The sequence below is a fragment of the Peromyscus leucopus genome, chromosome 16_21, assembly GCF_004664715.2.
Source record: "Peromyscus leucopus breed LL Stock chromosome 16_21, UCI_PerLeu_2.1, whole genome shotgun sequence".
NCBI lineage: Eukaryota > Metazoa > Chordata > Mammalia > Rodentia > Cricetidae > Peromyscus > Peromyscus leucopus.
Genome location: NC_051084.1, coordinates 58,231,281 through 58,253,468, shown reverse-complemented (window position 1 = coordinate 58,253,468; position 22,188 = coordinate 58,231,281). Strand labels below are relative to the sequence as shown.

The 22,188-nt window shown below is 40.8% G+C and overlaps 1 protein-coding gene across 5 annotated transcripts in view; it reads right to left on the bottom strand.

Moving 5' to 3' along the window:
• Positions 1 to 22,188, bottom strand: part of Col19a1 (collagen type XIX alpha 1 chain) — a 329,361-nt gene that overhangs the window by 7,435 nt on the left and 299,738 nt on the right. For all 5 annotated transcript variants that reach the window (XM_037199723.1, XM_037199720.1, XM_037199721.1 and 2 more), the window contains 6 exons: positions 21,659 to 21,694; positions 21,470 to 21,514; positions 19,019 to 19,189; positions 16,287 to 16,353; positions 5,909 to 6,037; positions 37 to 114 (listed from right to left, as the gene is read on the bottom strand). In XM_037199723.1, the coding sequence (XP_037055618.1) occupies positions 37 to 114; positions 5,909 to 6,037; positions 16,287 to 16,353; positions 19,019 to 19,189; positions 21,470 to 21,514; positions 21,659 to 21,694 (526 nt within the window). The remainder of the gene's footprint in view (positions 1 to 36; positions 115 to 5,908; positions 6,038 to 16,286; positions 16,354 to 19,018; positions 19,190 to 21,469; positions 21,515 to 21,658; positions 21,695 to 22,188) is intronic.

Sequence of the window (22,188 nt, the reverse complement as noted above, 5' to 3'; positions counted from 1 at the left end):
AGAGGCTTGCATTTGTCAAGATAATATGTCTATTACCTGAAGATCCAGGAAGACCTGGACTCCCTGGCAGCCCAATTCCAGGTTCACCTCTTTCTCCCTTCTGTCCTCGGTAGCCTGAGTGAGAGAAATAAAGAGAGAGACAAGAAGAGTATGCAACACTAACATGCACATGATAGTACTGTATTCTGTGTCCCCCAGAGCTGAGGACCAAACCCAAGGCCTTCAGCTTTGCTAGAAAAATGCTCTACCACTGAGCTCAAACAGCTGTGTGTGCTGATTCCTCACTCTTCAGACGTTAATGTTCATTTCATATTTGTCATGCATTAAACATAAATGTTAGGTTGAGTACAATAAAGTATGTAGGATCTGATAACCATGCAGCTAATATATAAAGTTAAAACAAACCAAGCTTTTGATAGTGAGATTTATTAAAAAAAAAAAAAAAAAAAAAAAAAAAAAAGGCCTGGTGGTGGTGTTGCATGGCTTTAATCCCAGCACTTGGGAAGGAGAGGCAGGTGGATCTCTGTGAGTTCAAGGTCAGCCTGGTCTACAAAGCTAGTTCCAGGATGATGATGATAATGATGATGATGATGATAATAATAAATCTCTAATAACACATTGACAGTACTTTGGGGACTTTTCAATCTCTTATATTCTAGCATTGTTAAAATTTTTGGTCCTTTCCATTTATAAACTGTCATAGTAAAGCATTTTGTGTTGTTATCTTAACTGATTTGACCCCAATTAGTATTCTACCAATCTCCTTTTATTTCAGTTAATTATTATTGATTATTTATTTCATTTAATAAAGTATGTATTATTATGCTATCTTGTTCTCATACAAAACAGAATTCTTTCTGTATACATCTTTCCTATTTCCTGTACCTAGATTCCTACCAGAATTTCTGTTGAAGAGGGATCACACACTTAGCATAAACATAGAAGAGAAGATATGGACAATACATTTAAGTATTACCTATAGAGCCAAAAACCTCACTATCAAAAGCTTAGTTTGTTGGAACTTTATATATCAGCTGTGTATTTGCAAGATCCTCCATGCTTTATTGTACCAACTTGGTACTTACGTTTAATGTATGATAAATGTGAAATGGAAATTAATACATGATGATTGAAGAAGCAGCATACAAAACATGAACTCAGAAAATAGTTCTGGCTTCTGAGGGTATTGCATTCATATGGACACACACACACACACACACACACACACACACACACACATTCAGTTTCCCTGGTTCTGGTTCACTAACTGACTGCTGAGCCCTTCAGCCATTTCTGCTTACAATCTTGTCCTCTTATTTCTAAAGGTCTCCATTGCTAATGGTTTTGATAGGTCAGAACTATCCTAGGGCTATCAACTATCCTATATGGGCCACTGGATTAAAAACAGGGGGAAAAGGTTTTTCTTGATTTAGAAGCTAATGATACCCAAACTTTAAAAGCTCAAAAAGAAGAGCAGTGATTCCCAGTATTGTCTTGTTAAAATTGGTGGGGGTGGATATGTAGACTACATCCTCCTCTTCCCCCTCTTCCTCCTCCTCTTCCTCCTCCCAGTCCTCCTCCTCATTATCTTCTAGTAACTCCACATGTGAGATTTTTTCTGAAATGAGAGAGGCATTTAAGTGTGCCAACCTATTTCTCAAGGTTTTAATCAACTCCTCTTTTTTAAAATATCAACAACATTTCGTAAAAATTCTTCCACAAAAGCTCACCCAAGAAGGTGAGTTTTGTTAGGAAAGTTTGTCATCATTTATTTAGAAGAACTCTGCTGGATTAGGCTTTTCAGGTCCATTGCTCTTGAGCTGTGGCAATCGGGTCCTGTGTTACAGACCTCTTCCAGGAGTGACAGAACACTGAGCAATGTTTTCTCCATGCACAATGGGAAGGCGACATCCACAGCTCTGCAGAAGGGCTAAAAAAATTCTATATCCTATAGAAGTGCTTTTGACTTCAACAAGACATCAGTCATCCCCCCTTGGGAGTCGCAGAGGACACAAACAAAATGGCTGCCTTCAGAATCTTCCCTAATAAGCATTCACTGTCCTTTAAGAAGTCCGGGTGACTGGAAGAACATCCACGGGTTTTCATTAGTAAGTCTTCATAGGAGAATGGCCTCCCCTGGGCACATTTCTGATGGCCTCATATCAATTTCCTCCTTGCTTCTACAGTATCCTACTTCGCAGAATAAACACAGGACACTTTACAAGGTCTTTGATTTTTTTTTTTTTTTAAAAATCCTTCACTAAACATATGAAGATAATGAAGGTGATAAAAGGGCCCCTTTCGTGGTGCATATTTCAAATTAATTTACTTTAAAAATGGCTTTCTTTGCCGACAAGTACTGTTAAGAACTCATACATGCGTCCTTTAGGCACTTCTTAAGAGCGAGCCACCCTTGGACAGAATTCCAAGTGGCCAGTGCACCCTGAATCATCACTCAGCAGACACATTTCCTGCCCCTTTCTACACTTCACCCTGTTGTCAATCTCTGTCCTCACAATGAAGAGGGCTAGTCCAGCAACAGCATTAAAGGCTGGCCTGGCTGCTTTTGTCCTGCATTTTAAGCTGAATAGAGAAGAACATTGAAGGCATATACGTGGCTCCATCCTCTGAGAACCTCGTATTTACTTGTTACCAGATTTCTAATGCCCACTCAGAGAAGCAGCAAACACCAGACAGTGGTTGCTACCTTCTCATCTGTTTCTCCTCCTCCTCCTCCTCCCTCTCCCCTTCTTTTGATTCTTCCATGAGATTTCTTTGTGGCTTTTAGGGTCATCAGTACAGTCTGGCTATCAGAAAAATTCATTTAAAACAAATCTCACTTTCTTTTGAAAACTTTATTTTTCTGCTGTATTTCGGGCAAACTTAACATTACAAAGAGTTGAAGTGTCAATCAACAGCTTACAGTCAAGCTATATTCACTGTCAGAAGCCCCATGAGGGAAACAGAAGCAGATGCATCAACTTCTAAGTGTGTTTGTTGTCAGAAACTCTGGCGGGACAGAAGTTTTGTCCATTTTTGTAGAACTTATCTTAAAGAAAACTGGAAATCATGTGGGGAATTCCTTCAAACTCAAGAATCACATTTCAGATCTCTATTAGAAGTCATACTCTGATGTACACACAGCAGCAGGCTAAACCCACAGAAATCTCTTGCATAAGGGAAGATCCTCATCTTTTGATCAGTTGGTTATGTAGTGAATATGAGTCTTGTTTTCAGAAACCTCACTAACACTGTTGACTTAGAATTGCCTCTGACAAAGAACCTTCCAGACTGGCTTCCCATGACCTGGGAAGGTGCCTAGAGCTATGAGCATGTGTTGGTAAGGTGACTGTAGTCGGAACTGTTTTACTAGGTCACTGTACTGTATTTTCCATCTTGTGTGTTCTTTTGGACTACAAAGGTTTGAAGGATCCATCCAAAATTTTCTACTGGTATCCACTGGGCTTATTCTTCATGTGGTTTGAGTATCACATACTCAGATGGCATTTAAAAGTCTTTCCAGCTCTCATACACTCTGACTTTAGAAGAGACTCAATGAATAAAAGATAATAACTACCCTATAAAAGTGTATACGACCAGAAGGCTGCCTCTGAGTCTACATATTTTCCTTTTCTTCAACTATGAGTCAAACCTCCTGACCTAAGATAAATGGAAGATGAATATTTAAGAAAACTACAGTGATTTTGAAACTGAGCAGAGAGACCAAATCTTATGCTAACTTCCCATTTAACTTCATGTGACTCATGTCTTTCACAACAGTCAGGTGTAGTAGGTTTTCTTTTACCATGAGTTTAGAGGTCAGCAAGAGGGCTTCATGGTAGCTACTCCCTCTGGGCTGTCTGTTGTGGAATGGAAGTATACCCAGGCAGCCTCATCAGTGACAAGAACAACCAGAGGAAGTACTGATCTTTGCAGAAGATCGAAGCATCTGTGCTCAGGTGGCTAGGACTGGATATCAAACCCCGACCACACATCTATATCTGTGCAAAAGTTCTGATCAGTCTTCAGTAATCAGTCTGTGAGAACATCCCTGCAGTCAACCTCCTTACAGCATGGCCCATTAGGACAACATGGCTCTCACCTTCTGATCAGCTAGCTCAGCCTACTGGGTCTTTATCTACTGCCTTGCCTTTGGTCTAACTGGCCTTTCTCTTGAGGCTCCAACCACGGCAGGCTCACCGTGACTCAGACTAGCAATCTCCTTCCTTGCTAAGCCTTCAGTAGGTGACAGTGCCTCATGCCTCGGAAGCAGTTTCTACTGCTCCCCATCTCCGTGCTGACTGCATCCAAATGCCCAGAGACAACTGCCTCTAGCAAGCCAAGGGACTCAAGCTGAAGTGTCTATGCTACCAAGCCTCGCATTTCTTCCACAGGCTAGCAGAGCATTGTGGCTGAGTGGGAGCCATTATAGACTTCAGCCAGAATCTGGCAACCAGCTCCCTGGTGTCTGGGGTCCATCTTCTTCATGTAGTGGGACCTTGTGGCTAATTCTGAGAATGGTTATACTAGTGTCTGCTGTTCTGTCCCTTCTGTGTACAGGAATTGGGAATGTGGGAATGTGGGCTGTACCGTCTGTCCTCAAGTGGAGCCCATGCATAGACAGTAATTGAAAATGGATTCTGGAGTAGAATTTGACTCAACTCCAGCAAGGTGACCTTCCCAGAATGCTTAGGAATAACTCTGGTGGTAGCTGAGGTGCCTAGGGCTACAGTGTCTCTAATCTTGCTTCTCATGGCTCATAGTTATTAAATCTGGCATTTCTCTGTCAGAATTCATGAATCACATGAGTGCAGACCTGTCCAGTCAGTTCGCAGATTGCTAACCATATTTTTACAGAATAGTTGTGTCAGAATAACTTAAGCAAAATTGAAGAGCATTTGTCCTCTCAAGTTGTCATCAGTGGGACACTTTTTTTTTTTTTTGCCAACATAAGTTTGTCTTTAAAGACTTTAGAAGTCATACAAAGTATCATTTAAAGTTCAAAAGTTATCATAATTACCCAAGATCAAGCTATCCAGAGATTGTGGCAGAGGTGGAGTAGATGACCTCCAGGCCCCACCCCGTATTGGGAACTATTGGCAGTGGCTACCTGCTGGGGATGGAGTACTCATTCTTAATGGAGGGTGTGTCCGCTGTTAGTCTCACATGTCTGAGGAAGGTTCTACATCTGGGTAACACAAACTAGACATAATGAGTTATTAAAAAAAAGATAGGAATTTGGGGGTCATGTTGAAGGGCCATGGGGATACTTGGATGGGGAAATGGGGAGTAGATATCATTATATTTCACTGTATACATTTATGAAATTCTCAGAAATGAATACAAATGAAAAGAAGATTATGTCTATACTTTCAAAGTTATCATCTATAATCTAATCTACAGTCACTCTAAACTCCCCACAATTAGGTGTTAGCTCCAAATGACCATTTGTAGCAGAATCTCCTGACTCTGCCTTCAGTTTCTTTAAGACTTTCTGAAGAGGACACTTGCCTGACAGTGAGAGGGAGACAGAAACAACCGTAGGATTCCTATATAACAATGATAGAGCAGCGGACAGCATTGCATTTATTGTCAGACTGGATATTATTAAAATGAACTCAGCCAGGAAAGGCGCAAAGCTACACAGAGAAACCCTGTCTTGAAAAAACAAAAAACAAAAAACAAAAACAAAAAAAAAAAAAAAAAAGAACTCAGAGTAGCAGGCATATCAGTTTTAAATCTGAAGTAGTAATAACATTTATCACTAGAAAATAAAATATGAACAAGATAGTTCATAACAAGCCATTTTATACATACCACACATATACATTTTAATTGCAATTAGCATGTTATAAATACTGAGGCTTAAAAAAATCTGGCAAGCATCATATTACATTTGTAGTCCTACCTTGGGGTCCTGGGTCTCCTGGGGGTCCGGGTAACCCGTCCTTCCCTGGTGGGCCAGGCCTCCCATGAGCCTGAGCAGACAACATTGCTGCTGGCAGCTTCAGCTGGGATAGAAACCCAGCCATCCTCTCTTCATTTAGGAAAGAAAGAGATACATCATGTGACGGAAGGGTCTTTATGTCCAAGTATTTCCCAACATTTGTATAAGGAGTTGAAAGAAATTCAATTACTGATTTAAGCACATATAAGATACCAAGGTCTGACTGCTGTGTTTCTGATAGAGCATAGAATCAATTGCATGAACTTGTTTGGAGACAGAAGGAGGGCAGCTGGGTTGCTCAGAGTGTCTACAAATTACTGGTGTTCCTGGAACCCAGCAGTGGAGTGGCCAGAACACTTGTCTAACTAACTTGATTATGCCTTGTGGAGAAAACTTTGGTTCACTGTTTTCAGAATAAATGTGAAGCATTTCTAGCCATGTGTTGAATGTGCAGCCATTTGACATCTATTCACATATTCTTTTTTTTTTTTTTTTTCCGAGACAGGGTTTCTCCGTGTAGTTTTGGTGCCTGTCTGGATCTCGCTCTGTAGACCAGGCTGGCCTTGAACTCACAGAGATCTGCCTGCCTCTGCCTCCTGAGTGCTGGGATTAAAGGCATGCGCTACCACTGCCTAGCTTCTATTTAGCACCCCCTTCTGTGGTTAGAACTCAATCCCTGTGTTTTGAGTCATGTCTGGATTGACTTTTCTTATGGAAAAAAAAAAAAAAAAAGCAAAAGCAGAATGGACAATGAGTAACCAGAAAGAATTGTTTATAAAAGAGCTTTGCAGTTGCTGCTTGGTTGCTCACCCTGGAGGAAGTTGTTGACATGGAATATGCACTGAGATCACTCATGTGATTTTGCCCTGTGACAGTTCTGTAACAGTGAATTTGGAGGTGTCCACCTTCCCTGGCAAGTATTAAAATGCTAGGACCCACAGCTGACCAGAGTGCTATCTGTGACCTGACTCTAGATTTAGTGGGAGAGCAATATGACTACACAACCCTTAGTTGTTGACCCACAGGTCATGTGAGCTAATGGGTATATACTCTTCCAATTCACTAACATTTACAGGAGTGATATTTTTGTACATGATGACAGATGACTCATGTTGCAGGTGACTTAAATAACACTGCAATTTCAGCAGGGACATTTAGTTACTGAAAAAACTGTCACAGGCTTCATTTCACCATTTAAACTCTAGAGTAGGCAAAAATGTCACAAGTAACTTTTACTTTTTAAGGAAGGAAGCCTATGTTACCCTCATTATTATACATTTTCTGCTTGTATCTGGAGTTAGTGAGTCATTTGTTCAATCAGGTTGGTAGGAGGAAGGATATCTAATTTTGTAAAAGGAAAACATATTCAGCATTGCTGCAGATGAGAAGCCTCTCTCTGAATTCCAGTGGCAGCCGTAAAAACATAAAACATGTTCCTGCGTGTCTCTGGAGCCTAAGAAACACTGGAACAGAGAATGCAAATTACAGGCAATGAACACATTATCCATGCCATTCAGAAAAAAGGTAAATACATTCCGTATTTTTGTTAAGCACTGAGGGATGCATCTTTACGAATTAAGTACTTCCTAACACAAGATGCTTTCCCAAGGGGCACATCACAGGCATAGTCATTTATTCATTTTACAGACTGCTTGGAGCACAATACTGTGTCTATGGGTCTTGGAGAAAGTGCCCAGTGATGACAGAGAACATTAACTGAACAGGCCCTCTCAGAGGCTCATCATCAGCTCATGAGAGCACCTTTAGAGTTGGTCCAGTGGATGTAACGACTAAGTCTTAGACAGTTACTAATGTCGTGATACTTTGAGATGAAAGCAAGTATGCAATGCCGAGAGTTAGCATGCTGGGACCAGGAGGATGACTCAGCGGGTAAGGGTGACTGTGGCACCAGCATATGAGCCCAAGTTCAGATCCTTGGCACTCCTGTAAAAGCTGTGAAGGTTTGAGGTCAGAGACAGGAAGAACACTTAGACTTCTAGTGATCAGCCTAGCGGAGAAAGCAAAATTTAGGTTCGGTGAAAGAGCATGTATAGGGAATAAGATGGAGGGTGGTAGAGGAGGACATTTGACGTCCTCTGTGGCTTTTGTACATGTATTTGGTCACACGGGGCAAACGCCAGCCAACCAGTTCCTGCCCTGCACACCGATATAGGATACCCATACATACAAGAAGAAACAAGAAAATCGATGTGTTAATGAAACTTAAAAGAACCATAAAAAATTTCAAAGACTATTCAGTATGAAAAGATGCATAAGAATTTTCGATTTAAAATTAACTTCTGAACAAGTATATTATTAACTAAGTTAACTAAACATTCTTTAAGTAATAGTTCTTTGATTCAGGGTCTCATGCAGTCCAGGCTAGCCTTGAACTCCTGGGCTTCCAGCTGTGACTCGACCACACCTGGCTAGCCATTCTCTGTAGCAGGACTTTGCATTAGTGAGCATGGACTTTGTCACCAATTACTCTTGTCCTGGAATTATGGAATGCAGTCATTTAAACTGACCATTTGAATAAGAACTGCTATCATGTTTTTACTGGACACATATATTATAAAGGATATTTCTAATCTGCTGTCTCAAACTATTCCAAACAGCTGAGCATCTTCAGCTCAGACTGAGACACCAGACAAATCTGTCAACTAATGCAAGACATTTCTTGTCACTATTGAGTCATTTGTTATTAATTTCATGTATAGCATCATTCAGTTAAATTTTATCTCAAGAGCAAACTCAGTATTTTAGTCTGGAATTCATTTTGAGAAAATCATGGATTCACTTTATAACTAAAATCTGCCACTGGACTCCTTAAACTTGTTTTGCTTATATTTTATATATTAACATTGTAAAAATCTAATAAATGGGTGATTAATTTTTGAAACAAAAAACTAGAAGAGGGTACAGTCTTGCCATAATAAGAAGAAATGTTAATGTTTCTCCTCACCACACAATTTATTAAAGCAAGCAAACAAACAAACAAATTATCTTAGTGATTCAAATGATTTCATTTATGAAGCTCACTTTAGGCTGAGATAGCTCAGCTTAGAAAGGTGCTTGGCGCTAACCCTGGCTGCTTGAGTCCAATCTCTGGGACCCACATGATAGGAGAGCCCTGACTCCTACAAATTTCACTCTGGCCTCCACACATGCACACATGCTCTGGCACATGTACCAACACACATAGTGTGCGTGTGAACACACACCAATAAATAAATATTATGAAATATGTTTACTATCTTTAATGCCTAGACAGAAATATTTGCCACCTTAATTTTTTTCTCTTTAACATATGAAGTAAATTTACAAGTACTTTGTTTTGTGAGGGTTTTTTTTTAAATATAATTTTAGCAGAACACAATTATTTTAAACAATTACTTCTAGCTGTAAATGAACTGGCTTTCAGCTACACTAAGAAACAGTCATTTAGCATAAGCTAATTGCCTCTTCTGAACCCTACCCTAATGCTCTATAATTGAAACTAATAGTTTCTTAGCATCAGAATGAATTGAGAAGGCCTGTATTTTTAATTGCCTTCCCTTGGTTTTCAGGGCTCCTTAGTCATTTAAACTGTTTTTTTGCCTCTGCTTTCTAATGAGGCAGAAAATTAAAGACTTTAGAAGAGGTGTACATAAACCATTCATATTCGCCCTGCCTGGGCAGAACAAGAGCCGGCAGTCACAAGGGCCGCGGGTCTGAGAGAGGACACTGAGGGCTCAGCTTCCTTGGAGAAAGAAGTCCCAGTGACAATGCAGACATTAACATTAATTGAAGAAGTAAGGGACCTTCAGGTGTCACCCAGTCCTCACCTGCCTTTTGTTTCACAAATAGAATTTGTAGCTTATTTTTTCAGAGGAAAATGAATCTTTTCTCCTAACGCCCATTCACATGTTGAATTGCCCACTTTCTTAATATAACCTCATCTTATTTTCTTTTGATACTCCATTACAGAAGCATTAGTTACCCGCTGGATTAAGGGAAGTCCCCATTACTTGATAGTACTGTTATCTTTTAGCCTTAAGGTTAAAGAATTTTCATTCACAGAATTACCATTCTGTTCTGGAAATCACTTTTTGGGTCATTTTCCATGGCTTTCCCACATGTCTTTTAATCACGGAAACTAAATTACATGTAGTTTTTTTTTTCCTATGGGGCAATGCAACAATAATTTCTTGTGATATCTGAATTATTTTCCAGTTTCATTTTAATGGTTATTACTTATTATGGACTCATTTATTTTGTAGTTTGCAATGCTGTATTTGTTCACAGTCTTTGTAAAGCATGCTGCTTTGAAATATTGTCATGGGTAAAGACAGTGGAATGAACACATGCATGTGCTTTAAGTCTCCCATGGATACTCGAAAAACAACAAAGATATTTTTAAAGTCATAAAACTCAAGAGTGAGGAGACTCTAAAGGAAAGATGTAGCAACACGATTTTGGAAGCTGAGGTCAGATAGCTGAGGGATATTTGTCTTGGTAAAACTCAAGAAAACTGAGACTTTTTATTGAGAACAGAAACCCAACAAATTTAAAATGCAAACTCTAGAGACTCAGAATGGGGGACACAAGTTCTCTCTGGAAGTGGGGGACAAAGGAAAGGAGATGAAATAGCAAATAGATCAAAAACTTAAGTATAAAGTAGGTAGAAATTTTTCCCTAAAAAGTTAGGCAGTTAGTCTTCCCTAGCCCCAGCAACTAAAGGGTCCCTTTCTAAAAACAGGAGCGTCTGGGGGAGGAAAAGGAAGGGAAAAAGTGAGGTAGTTTTATTTTCATTAAAATGTAAAATGAATAAATAAGGGGCGATAGACTATCACTGTTTGACAACCCCAAAGTTCAGCAAGAATTTGACTTTAATACTGAAAAAAAAATTAATAAATGAATACCTAAGATACTGACTGCTGAACTGGCAGCCAAGTTAGAAAATTGAAATGCCCCCACAGAGACTTAAAGACACTGAAATCAAAAGACCTTCATTTAGAATGGCCAGCTAGCAACCCTATGTGAAAACCATGGTTGGCAAGTCCTACATTCATTCACAACTGTCAATTAAGTGTTTCAGAACCCATTCCTCTTTGAGAACAGACAACCTCAGATCACTGGAGATGGAGGGAATCCTGTAAACCACATGACTGATTCTGTTTTTGTCCCTGGCAAACAGAAGCTGCAAATGGAAGAAGCAGACTATGTTGTGGAAAATATTTACTGTATCTTCCATGATGTGTACATATTTTTGTGCATATACACATCAATAGATATACACAAAAACATATTAGTTATAGATGTGTATCCATTGGATGATATGTCTATGTACAAATATGTACCCAGTTATAGAGAAAAAAGTGATGTATAATATATTCTCCTTGAAATAGGAGAATGGGATAATATATTATACTCATTCATATATATGTATGAGAAATCTATGTGAAAATGGAGAAAACACAGGTTTCCTGAACACTGAGATCCAAAGGCAGAAATAACCTTAATCTTCCTGCTCTCCCTCAGTTGCAGAATTGGGTTTTGAGGGTTTAAAGAATGGAGTCTGCCAGTTCGTATACAATACTTCATAGGTTTTTGTTTTTTTCATATAGATAAAAACGCTCAAGTATTATAAAGTGAGGTATATAAGCAAAATCTATGCTTTCTGATATGCTAAGACTTTAATTTATGTGGATAGGATCATTGGCAGCTGCTAAGTCCTCATAAGGACAAAAGATGTTAAGCTGAGTCATGTGGATGACATCTGTCTTTGCCTTGTGTGGTCACCCTGCTGGCAAAAAAGCCTTGATGTATTGGCCAGTCAAAGTGGGGATTTAATCTAACTTTAGAGTGAATGCATACTTGTGTCTCATGATCCAATTGGAACCCAGCTTTGAGATTATGGAGAATCGCCTGCCTCCGTTTGTTGGGTTTGGGAAGGAGCATTTAGCATGCTGAAGGACAGGGTAGTGGCCTGGAGGATAGCCCAAGGTGAGAAGCCTGGGAGGGTCGCCTAAGAAGTTCAAAGGGGATTGATAAATCCCTGGAGGAGAGCTCAAAACGTATGCTCTGGTGTAGGATTTCCCACAAGGAGCCACCTGGGCACCGGGTTTGAATAAAGCATACAGCAGGACCTCCTGAGGACCACTGTGGGCTCCTGCTGAAGAGGGAGAACCCTTCCTGAGGCTGTGGAGAGGCAGAAGTGTGTGGGGGGACTGCGGGAGCCCCCACCGACACCTCCTCTAATGAAACTGCTAAGCAAACGGGCTGTAGATGGGTGTGATTGAACCCCAGCACTTACTGTACTGTGTTAGTTCCCCGAAACTGCGTTAAAATGTGACAATTCATCTTTCCATTTAGAGAGAAGGCTCTGTGGGAGAGGAAACTGACCTTACAGTGCTGTGATTTGTGAAAATGGAGTTTTGCTTTTTTTCTTCTTGGAAAATGGTGTTCAGCCTTGGAAGAGGTGGCTTCTGGGTGGAAAAAATCAAATGGACTGAATAGAAGTGGTTTGAGGGCAAATTAACGTAAGTGCTAAATAACTACACTGTAGGCTCAGGTGCATTTTGTTTGGGAGAAGACCGATTTGCCCGGCTGCTGTCTGCAGAGCTCCCAGGAGAGGGGATAGCACATGTGGAACTGGTATTCACAAGTTTCAAGAGAAAGATTTCCTTTCGGCCTTTTTAGAAAAACCATCTTGAGGCTAAGGTATTTTTAAGGTGGCTTTGGAGGTAAACAAGCTCTCTTGAGGTTAGAGTGTCCTGCCATTCACTGTGACCTTAAGTGGGAGGCAATGGGAGAGATGGGGATGAAGCCAGAGGAGACATGGCGGGGGAGGGGGGGGCACGGACGGACGGATGGACGGACGACGACTCCATACTTGTCAGCTTCCTGGTGGGGACAACCCAGTGGTGGGGCAGAAACCCAAAGAACACAGTACAAGTCAGGTGAGCTTGCCTCAAACCAATCCCCTGACTTTCTTGAGGAGACCCATAGCTGTTGATGGGAGCAGCTGCAGGGTGGTTGGGTGTGGGTAGCCTCGAGCCCTCTTTGAGGGGTCCCAACTGGGCGTTTCCCTGGCCGAGTACTCAGACAGGAGGTCGTGGGTCACATCTTTACTGTGTGCACTGGCCTTACAAAATCCATGTCTGCTGTTTCTTGATGTTTTTCTTTCTTCTGATAATACTGGGTTATAGTTTCTGACATCCACTTTTAAAAGAAGATTTATTCTTATTTTGAAATTATGTGTATATATGTGCAGTGGTAATTGTGGTGTGAAAGCAGGTGCCCTTGGAGGCAGGAAAGGAGAATCGGATCCTCTGGAGCTAGAATTAAAGGTGCTTGTGAGGATGTGGAGGCTGGCGACCAAACTTGGGTTCTCTGCAAGAGCAGAACATACACCCTTAACATTGGGTCATCTTCTCCAGCCCAGCTTCTGTGACTATTAATTAACCTCCAGAAGTTGGCTTAACTACTGAACTATTAAATAGGGCGACAAGAAGAATCTTTAAGAATCTCATTCCTGAGATAAAGGGTTTTCAATGACAGCAGTGTCTGTAGAAATTAGAAGTGAGAAGAGAACTTTGGATTGCAATGAAAAAAAATGTATTCCTCAGTGTTTCCCTTTGCATGGTTCCAGCCAACTGCAGATGAACATGTTGTGTGAGTTCCTGTGTCCAGTGCTTGCTTCATGGACATGGCACCTATATAGTAACAAAGGCTTCCACCATCAGAAGGGCCCCACACTCAGCTTCATGGTTTTCTGGTATTTTCTTAAAATTTAAAGTATATTTTAAAATATATTTTCATTTCTGGACATTTTCATTTTTCACTGAGACCTGAAAACTTTGCTGCTGTCCATATTCTTTGTCTCCTGAGGAGTACGACAAGGCTTTTCCCCCTCCAGAGTGCCAAATGTTCAAGAGTGCTTGTTAGGAGAAATAATGTTTTGGTGGGAAAAATTAGCATCTATTCCATGGTGCTTGATTCAAAGGCCGTAAGACCAAAAACAAAAGAAAAATTGCAAATTTAAGTACAATGTTAAAGTTACAAAGAACACTGGCAGCTCAAAAGTAAGAAATGGTTCTAATAAATTATTATGTAGGACAAAGTAAAGACAGGTAGTGGAGATAAAGAAAAATGTAAAGGAACCACATGAACTGATAACTTCATTAAAATATTCTTTTCTGTGTAACACTGCTCTCTCTCCACTGCTCAAGTGAAACAAGATAATTCGCAGTCAAGCAGTGAGATTTCAGTCTCTCTAATGGAAATTATTACTTAAAATAATTCTAAGAAAATGTTAAATTAGGATATTTTGTGTTCTCATGGTTTACAAAACCCACTACCCTGCTTTTAGCTCACTAGCGAAGGAGGTAGGAGCCATGAGATCCAATGTAGTTTTCTCTGCTGAAAACAGATAATTTCCACTTTGTGAATCTTACAGTTGAGGGGAATGATTCATTGGGCAATTAGCGATTCATTGGGCAAAACCGTGTGATATCTTTGCGAACAGATCTAGAGCAGATTTTAGAATAAATATATGGAGTCAAAGTTCAATGAATGATAGAATAATAGATGACATATAAGTGTGCAGAAGGAACCTGATGACATCCAGAAAGGACCAAGCCTTGACTCAACTTAAAATTTTAAACAATTACATTGCATTACTGCTATTACTATTATTTTATTATTTATTATTATTCTCATAGTGTGTGTATATATGCATGGCAGGTGTGCCAAGGTGAGGAGACAACTTGCAGGAGTCAGTTCTCTTCTTCCACCATGTGGGTCCCAGAGCTGGAACTCAGGTTATCAGGCTTGGCAGCAAGCACCTCTACCCACTGAGCCATCCTGTCAGTCTAGCTCTTGACTTTTAAACTCAACATTTCCATCAACAACTAGAATGAGAACATGCTGAGACATTCAGAGATGACCCAAAACTGTAAGTGTCAGCCATCTTACCTCCCACAAATATTCTAAAAATATTTTCAGGTTGGACCAATGTCAGAACGTAAATTACTTGAATTTTATTTGATTTTGTTTTTACTTATTTATTTGTTTATTGATTGATTGATTGATTGATTGATGCTGGAAGATGAACCCAGGACCTTAGACATCTCTGGCAAGTGCTCTACCACTGAAGCCACTTGAAGTTTAATAACAGCAAACATAAATTTCACCTGTGTAAGGTTTTTAAAATAATACACAATGAAGAACTCTTTTGAAAAGTTTTCAGAGGGAAGAGCCATGCTGTTAACTGATGACTCACCATGAGTGATCAGCAAGGCTTAACTGCTCAGCAGAAGCAGTGATGGGCTGGGGAAGTGGCTCAGCTGGTAGAGTGTTCACCAGCATCAAGTTCACCAGCATCAAGCATCAATCCAGGGTTTCAACCCCAGAAAAGCACGAGTAACCCAGGTATGCTGGTGTATGCCTGTAATCTCAGCACTTGAAACGTGGAGGCAGGAACATCAGGAGTTCTAGGCAAACCTCAAACTACATAGAGAATTCAAGGCCAGCATGGGATATGTGAGACACTGTTTTGTTTTGTTTTTAAAACAAAGCTACCTTGGGCTTAAACATCTAGAGCCGGGGTAGGCAAACTTACTCTGAAAAGAGTAAGAAAGTGAATATTTTTTTTTTTTTTTGCTAGCTACATGATATCTGTTACATTTATTCAATTCTTTACCTAATGCCTGAAAGCATTGGAGAAATATGAAAAGAAGTATGACTGTACCCCAAACCACTTTATTAGAAGTCAGGTCCAAATTTAGGTCATTTAAATGTGTCATTTTGATCTTTTAAGAAAATGAGGATGGGAAATCCTCTAACAAATATGTAAGAACCATTCTCAGCTTGTAGGCCACATAAAAGTCCATTGGTAGCAGATGGATGTGGCTGTGAGTCTTTAGTTTGCTGATCCTGGTATAGATCAAAAGACACAGTAACCCACTTTGGTGGAAACACTCACAGGTAAATTAAGCACCCCTGCCCCAGGGTGACAGGGATTGGGGAGCTGGACATACTTACTCCATAGAGGAGAAAAATGAAGATGGGGTTGGATGGGTTTGAAATATTTGAAAGACAGTCACACCACTAGAGGGCACTTTACCTGTGTTCTTTATAGATAAGTGGGGAGGAAAGGAAGTTTAAAGAGAAAGTATAACTCAGCATAAGGAAGATACTTCTGTCAAAAGGAGCTGCCTCTCCACCATATGGGTCTCCTAAGATTGCCGTCATGGAGTCATCTTTCAAGAATGTCACTGGAGGGATTCCCCACGAGGGGACTGGAAGTGGAGACGAGTGAAAAAATTTGGAAGCATTACAAAGCAAACCTAACCTTCAAAAATCCTTAGGACCTCTTGGTTAATGTACTTCTTTATTTCTTCAAATGAAACAGCATCCGCCTAAGGTAGGAAAAAGAATGTCCATTAAAAGAAAGAAGAGCACCCGTGGATAAGGAACAGAAATACTGGGTTTGGCATACTTTTGTCAATACACATTTGTCAAGCAAAATGCTGCTGGCCGTGCACTAGTTTGGGCAATAAATACTGTTTGATCAAATGCTAGGATAAGCTGAAGTTCATAGCTGCTTTACAAGCTGTGGTCTGGGATTATAACCAGTGATGTTAATATTGCTACTGTGAATGGAGATATATGGCTATAGACAATTAGGATATACAGTTTCTGTCACTTTATTACATAAATTTAAAAGGCCCAAACAACATGAAGGTGTTAATAACCAACCACAACTGAACATGTACCCCACCCCTGGATACTGGCAAAGTCTACAACAACTGACATGTTGTTGCAGGATTATCCTATAAAATATTTTTCTCATGATTTGCCGGGCTCATGCTACTGTAACTTACATATTAATATAAATATATTAGCCAAAATTTTATTTTTGTTGTGAACCTAGCCTTTAATGGCTGAGCCATCTCTCCAGCCCATAACCCAATTTTTAATAGAAAATGCCTGAGATGCCTGGTAATTGCAAGTAGGTAAATGGTGTCAAATGCTTAATCCTTTGACAATAACCCACATTTATAACAGCCATGTTTTATTGAAATACTTTGATATTTTCAGAAGGGATCTATCACTTTTCAAGGTGGCCAGGACTTGAAAGTATTTCAGTCCTATTCTTTGTAGGCGTAGTTATTTTCTGAGGCTCCACGTACGGCAATGAAGACAACACAACACACATTAGAAGCTGTGATGTAGGGACTCCCTCCACTGGCAAGCACACACTCTGAGAAACACGTGCCAAAGCCCAGTGGGATGTGACCAGATGAGGGACTGGAAAGATCTGTGGGAAATCTCCATGCGATGTGATTTTCAGACCTGGCCGCAGTTATTCCCATAAATCAGGCAGTTGTCCATCTGTAAATACCCCCGTTTGGTGGGCCCTCCATCATTCCCTCATCATGTTTGTGTATTAAGCCTGTGTATGCAGGCGTAATGCTGTGAGCTCATCCATTCATGACAACTCATTCATTTAGAATGCAAGAGGAAATAAGATAATGCGATGTCCTCATAAGGGGCTGATTTCTATTGGTCAGTGCTGTTGCCTGGTCTTCAACGTGCATGGGAAACAAATGGACTTGAATGGAAGTGCTGAGAAGGGGAAGTACACACAGGTCCCACCCCTAACCAGGAAGCTATCTGCAGTTAATACCTGCTGGCAAAGAGAAATAGCAGTTTTCTCTAATGGAGTGTCAGTGGGCAACTACACTCCAGGGTCCCGGGCAGGCTGCATGCCCAGAAGTAGTTGTCCAAGGCAAGACAAAATCAAAAGCATTTGTGTGGATTCCTTCTTACTTATCTTTTGCTTTGTTTGGGCATTTTTTGCCCTTTTTTTTTGTCTATTTGTTTTGACTTTTGTTTTTGTGGGACTTTTTTGTGTCTTGATTCTTTGTTTTTGTTTCTTATTCTCTTTTTTTTGAGAGAGAGAGAGAGGGGAACATAAAGTTGGGTGGGTAGAGAGGTGGGGAGACTCTGGGAAGAGTGGAGAAGGGGAAAAATGAACTTGAATGAACAGTCTCATAACAGAAAGTGATACCGAGGTTAAGTTTTGCAGGTTTCCCAGTTTAGGAAGGAGGTAAAAATAAAGAAGTAGGAAGATTGAGGGAATGCCCTGCCTTTGTCTGGTCTGAGGAAAGTATGTCTTTAACCTCCTACTTCATCCCCGGGTCCTCCTTTGTTCCTGCTGTGGAGATTTTCAGAACTCCTCAGCTGAACGGCCACCAACCACTCTTCTGAATTGTTAGTAAGATAAGGGCTGCTTTAAGTGTCCTCTGCTCTTGGCTTACGTCATTCCTATTCCAAAGCATTAATTCAGGGCACACTTGTTCCAGTGGCCAACTGAACAGAGTCCCAGGGTAAAATAGATGTGTATGGTTGTGTAAGAGCCACTGCCGGGCGGTGGTGGCGCACGCCTTTAATCCCAGCACTCGGGAGGCAGAGCCAGGCGGATCTCTGTGAGTTCGAGGCCAGCCTGGGCTACCAAGTGAGTTCCAGGAAAAGGCGCAAAGCTACACAGAGAAACCCTGTCTCGAAAAACCAAAAAAAAAAAAAAAAAAAAAAGAGCCACTATAGATACTATTGTAAAAACATGGTTTGGTTATGTGTGGTGGTACACACCTACAATCCCAGCACTTGGGAGGCTGAGGCCAGAGGATCTTGAGTTCCAGCCCAGTCTGGGCTATACCACAAGATCCTGTCTCAAATACCCACCCCCCTAATCACACTAAACACACCTAAACCCATACAACAAACTAAACCAAACAACGATTTTGGAGTCAGCCAGACCTGGGTTTGGCCCTCTTAATAATGTTTTGATGTCGATCAAGGCAACTCTGCTCTTGCATTTATAAACAGATGAGGGAAAGGGACCCATTCTTCCAGTTTACAGCTGTGAAGATCTAGGATGTAATGGAGGTGTCAACAGCAGACCCGACACATAACTTTAAATCATGGTGCAGACAAGCTTGTTTTCTATATTTAAAAGGATTGGCATTTCTTTCATTATAAACAGATATATGGACAGTATGAGCCAGGGGCTCCACTTACCGGAGTGCCAGGGATGCCTGGAGAGCCTGGAGGGCCTTGGTGGCCGGGTGACCCTATGGAGCCCTTGCTTCCTGGTGGCCCTACAGGACCTATAGCCCCTTTCATGCCCATAAGGCCTGGTTTTCCACGTTCACCTTGTGGACCTCTGTCTCCTGGAATCCCCTGATCACCCTGTTTGGGGAGAAAAATGAGTCACTCTTTCTGGTAATGCTGTGGGTAATAGCAAAATCCTGTGTCCAAGGTGGCATTCATTTACTGTGAATCCTTGTGTTATATACTGCTACCCCATACCCCAGTTGTACCATTAGCATGTGGGAATATTAATACTATCTCCTAGCTAGGGCAATGTTGAGAAATGAATGTACCCAAGCAACGTGCTTAAAACAACGTCTGACCCCTCGAAGCATTAAGCATGTAGATCTTAGTGACAATGATCGTTGTCTTCAGTCGAGAATGACGTCACTGTCACTTCAGGTCTGGGTCTCTTTTGTAGTTACAAAAGGAGATTGCCAATAGGAGCACATCTCTGAGACTCTTCACCTGGAAAAAACTCAAAACCTGATCTAAATCATACGGTTCTCCCCCCTTAGCATTTTGGTTTGGTCGTTATTAGATTCTCTGGAGTTTATTTTAGACTCATGTTTTACATGGGTTTGCATATGCATTTGGTGATGAAAAACATACACCACACAGGAAAGAAAGCAAGAAAAGGGAGCTTTAAGAAAGTCTCCAAGCAAGTGGCTGGGGCAGGTGAAAGGGCAGCCTCTCTGGGATGACTTGCTAAAGAGCATACATGAACGGTAAGAATTTGATGAGTAAGACATGAGACTTAGCAATGAGGTGGCTCTAGCTGTGTCTCAGTCTGAGAGTGAGGTCTCTAGTGTTGCCCTTGTTCCAGCCATATGTCTATACTCTGTGGGCACAAGGGAAGTAGGACATCACAGCAAGTGTTTCATCCACGTTTTCAGTGTTCAGCTGTATGACGGCAGGAAGCGAGGTCTGAGCTGAGTGTGACGGACTGCTGCTGGAGGCTGCCCCGCATTTCCCCACATTATTTATTCCCTTATCTGTAACGCTTTGCAAAAGGCCTGTCTGTATTTGTCTTGATTAAAAACAATCATGAAAATAAGTGAACAATTACAGGTATTAATGTGATCAGCACCCATCACCCATTATCATTTCAACCCTCAAAATGGCACATGGCACCCATCCCCATACTTGATGTCCTGGATTTAATCCACACAGGCCACAGGGTGGAGGCAGAGAACTGACTCATATAGTTGTTCTCTGCCATCATATAATTTTTTTAAAAACTAGTTTTTTTTTCTAAAAAAAAAAAAGATGTTTGTAGTGTTTGTTATTAAGAAAACTGGAGAGAAAAGAACTTCTTAGAAAAAGAGAACGAGGGAAGCCATATGTAGTCATTATGTATTGCTAGTAGAAAAATGTTTATAAAGCATTGTCAACCTGATTTCAAAAGAAGATATATTTTGTATTGATTATATGTGTCCATTAGACATAAGAGTGAAAGACTGAAATATGTTCAAAATATCAAGTGCTTATCTCTGTGTAAGGATGCCCGGAAGACTCTCTTCTTAAGTTTATGTTATCTTGTTTTTCATATTTCCTTCCATTGCTATGAATTACTTGTGTAACAATTAGAAAAAAAACTCAATAAATTAGACACTAGTACACAAACACAAATGTAAGGGCAGCCCTAGATAGGATTATGCGAAGTAACAAGGTCTGAGTAACTTGCATCAGGACAAGGGTCCCACTGGGAGATTCAGTACAGAAAATGCTAGTAAGTTTCAATAGCGGCACCGGCAGCCCACAGAGTTCTAGCAGAAGTGCAGCCCACAACTGTGTGTGTAACCCCATATTTACTGCCCTTTCTCTCCCTCCTCACAGTTTCCTTACTCCACTTAGTGTTCCCGTGGATTAGTGGTTCTCAGCCTGGGTGATTTTGCTCCCTGGTAGGCATTTAGTGATGTCTGGGTAGTAAGAGTTGAAGGGATGATGGTGCCATTGCATCATGTGGACAGACATCAGCAATGCTATCAATATTCTGCAATATACGAGATAGCCAAACTCCACAAAAACTCCAAGTGTCCATACAACTGTGGGTGAGCCATCCCTTAGTTGGCAAGAAGAATTTGGGTGGTGGTTATAGTTGGCATATGTGTCTCAGACAGGAGGGTGGTGCAACACTTTTCAAACTGGAACAGAAAAATAGACTCATGTGTACAAAGACCAATTCCCAGGCACACCCTCCGCGTGACCTGCCTAAGTGTCACATTCTATTCCTGGTAGAGATATTGTTTCATGTACATCTGAACCATTTCATGTTGGGAGAACCAAGGTTGCCTGCGTGCTTTGTTGTGTGGCTACAGTGATGGAAGAATTGTATCAGACAGACATGAACAGCGACCACAGTAGTGATATACATACACGTTCTCCTTTGGGGCCTCTGTCTCCAGGTTTACCCATGATGCCCTGAAAAACAGATGTCAACACTAAAAAAAAAAAATCACTGTTTGCCAAGATTTTCCATCAGTCTGATGGTTTTGAGACACATACACTTATAAAGTAGAAATTTTAAGAATTCATACTATTTAAAATAGAATTTTTTCCCCATACCTGAGCACCTGGTAATCCATCTTTTCCATTTATGCCCTAAAAAGATAAAAACAATATTTCTATGCCATGTCTGCATAAGTCATAGTTAAACACACAAAAGAATTACGTTACATATTTCTTCAGACACCTTGGTGAGTCTGCATGGCAAAATAGAATATAAAATCAGTGCAGTCATGCGGCCCTGAGTTCCAATTCTGATTGCCATTTACTGGTTCCACTGACGAGGCTCAGGAATTTACTCCATCTGTTTAGCACCAGCATCTTCATATACACAGTGAAGAAGGTAAGAACGAGCTTACAACCAAGAAGAGAGGACAATAACCTGGAAAGTGTGGAGTCCTCTCAAGTAGCCACCCAAGATGGCTTTCTCCACCGCCTATGAAGAATGAAGGTGCCCCAAAGCGTTGGGTGGATGAGATATGGAGATGTTTTATACCTTTCTTGTGCAGCAACTTTCCCTGACATAAAGACCTTCCATCTCGGAGGGAAGTTCCTTAAGACTCAGAATATTTTAAAGGAAGATGGAAAAT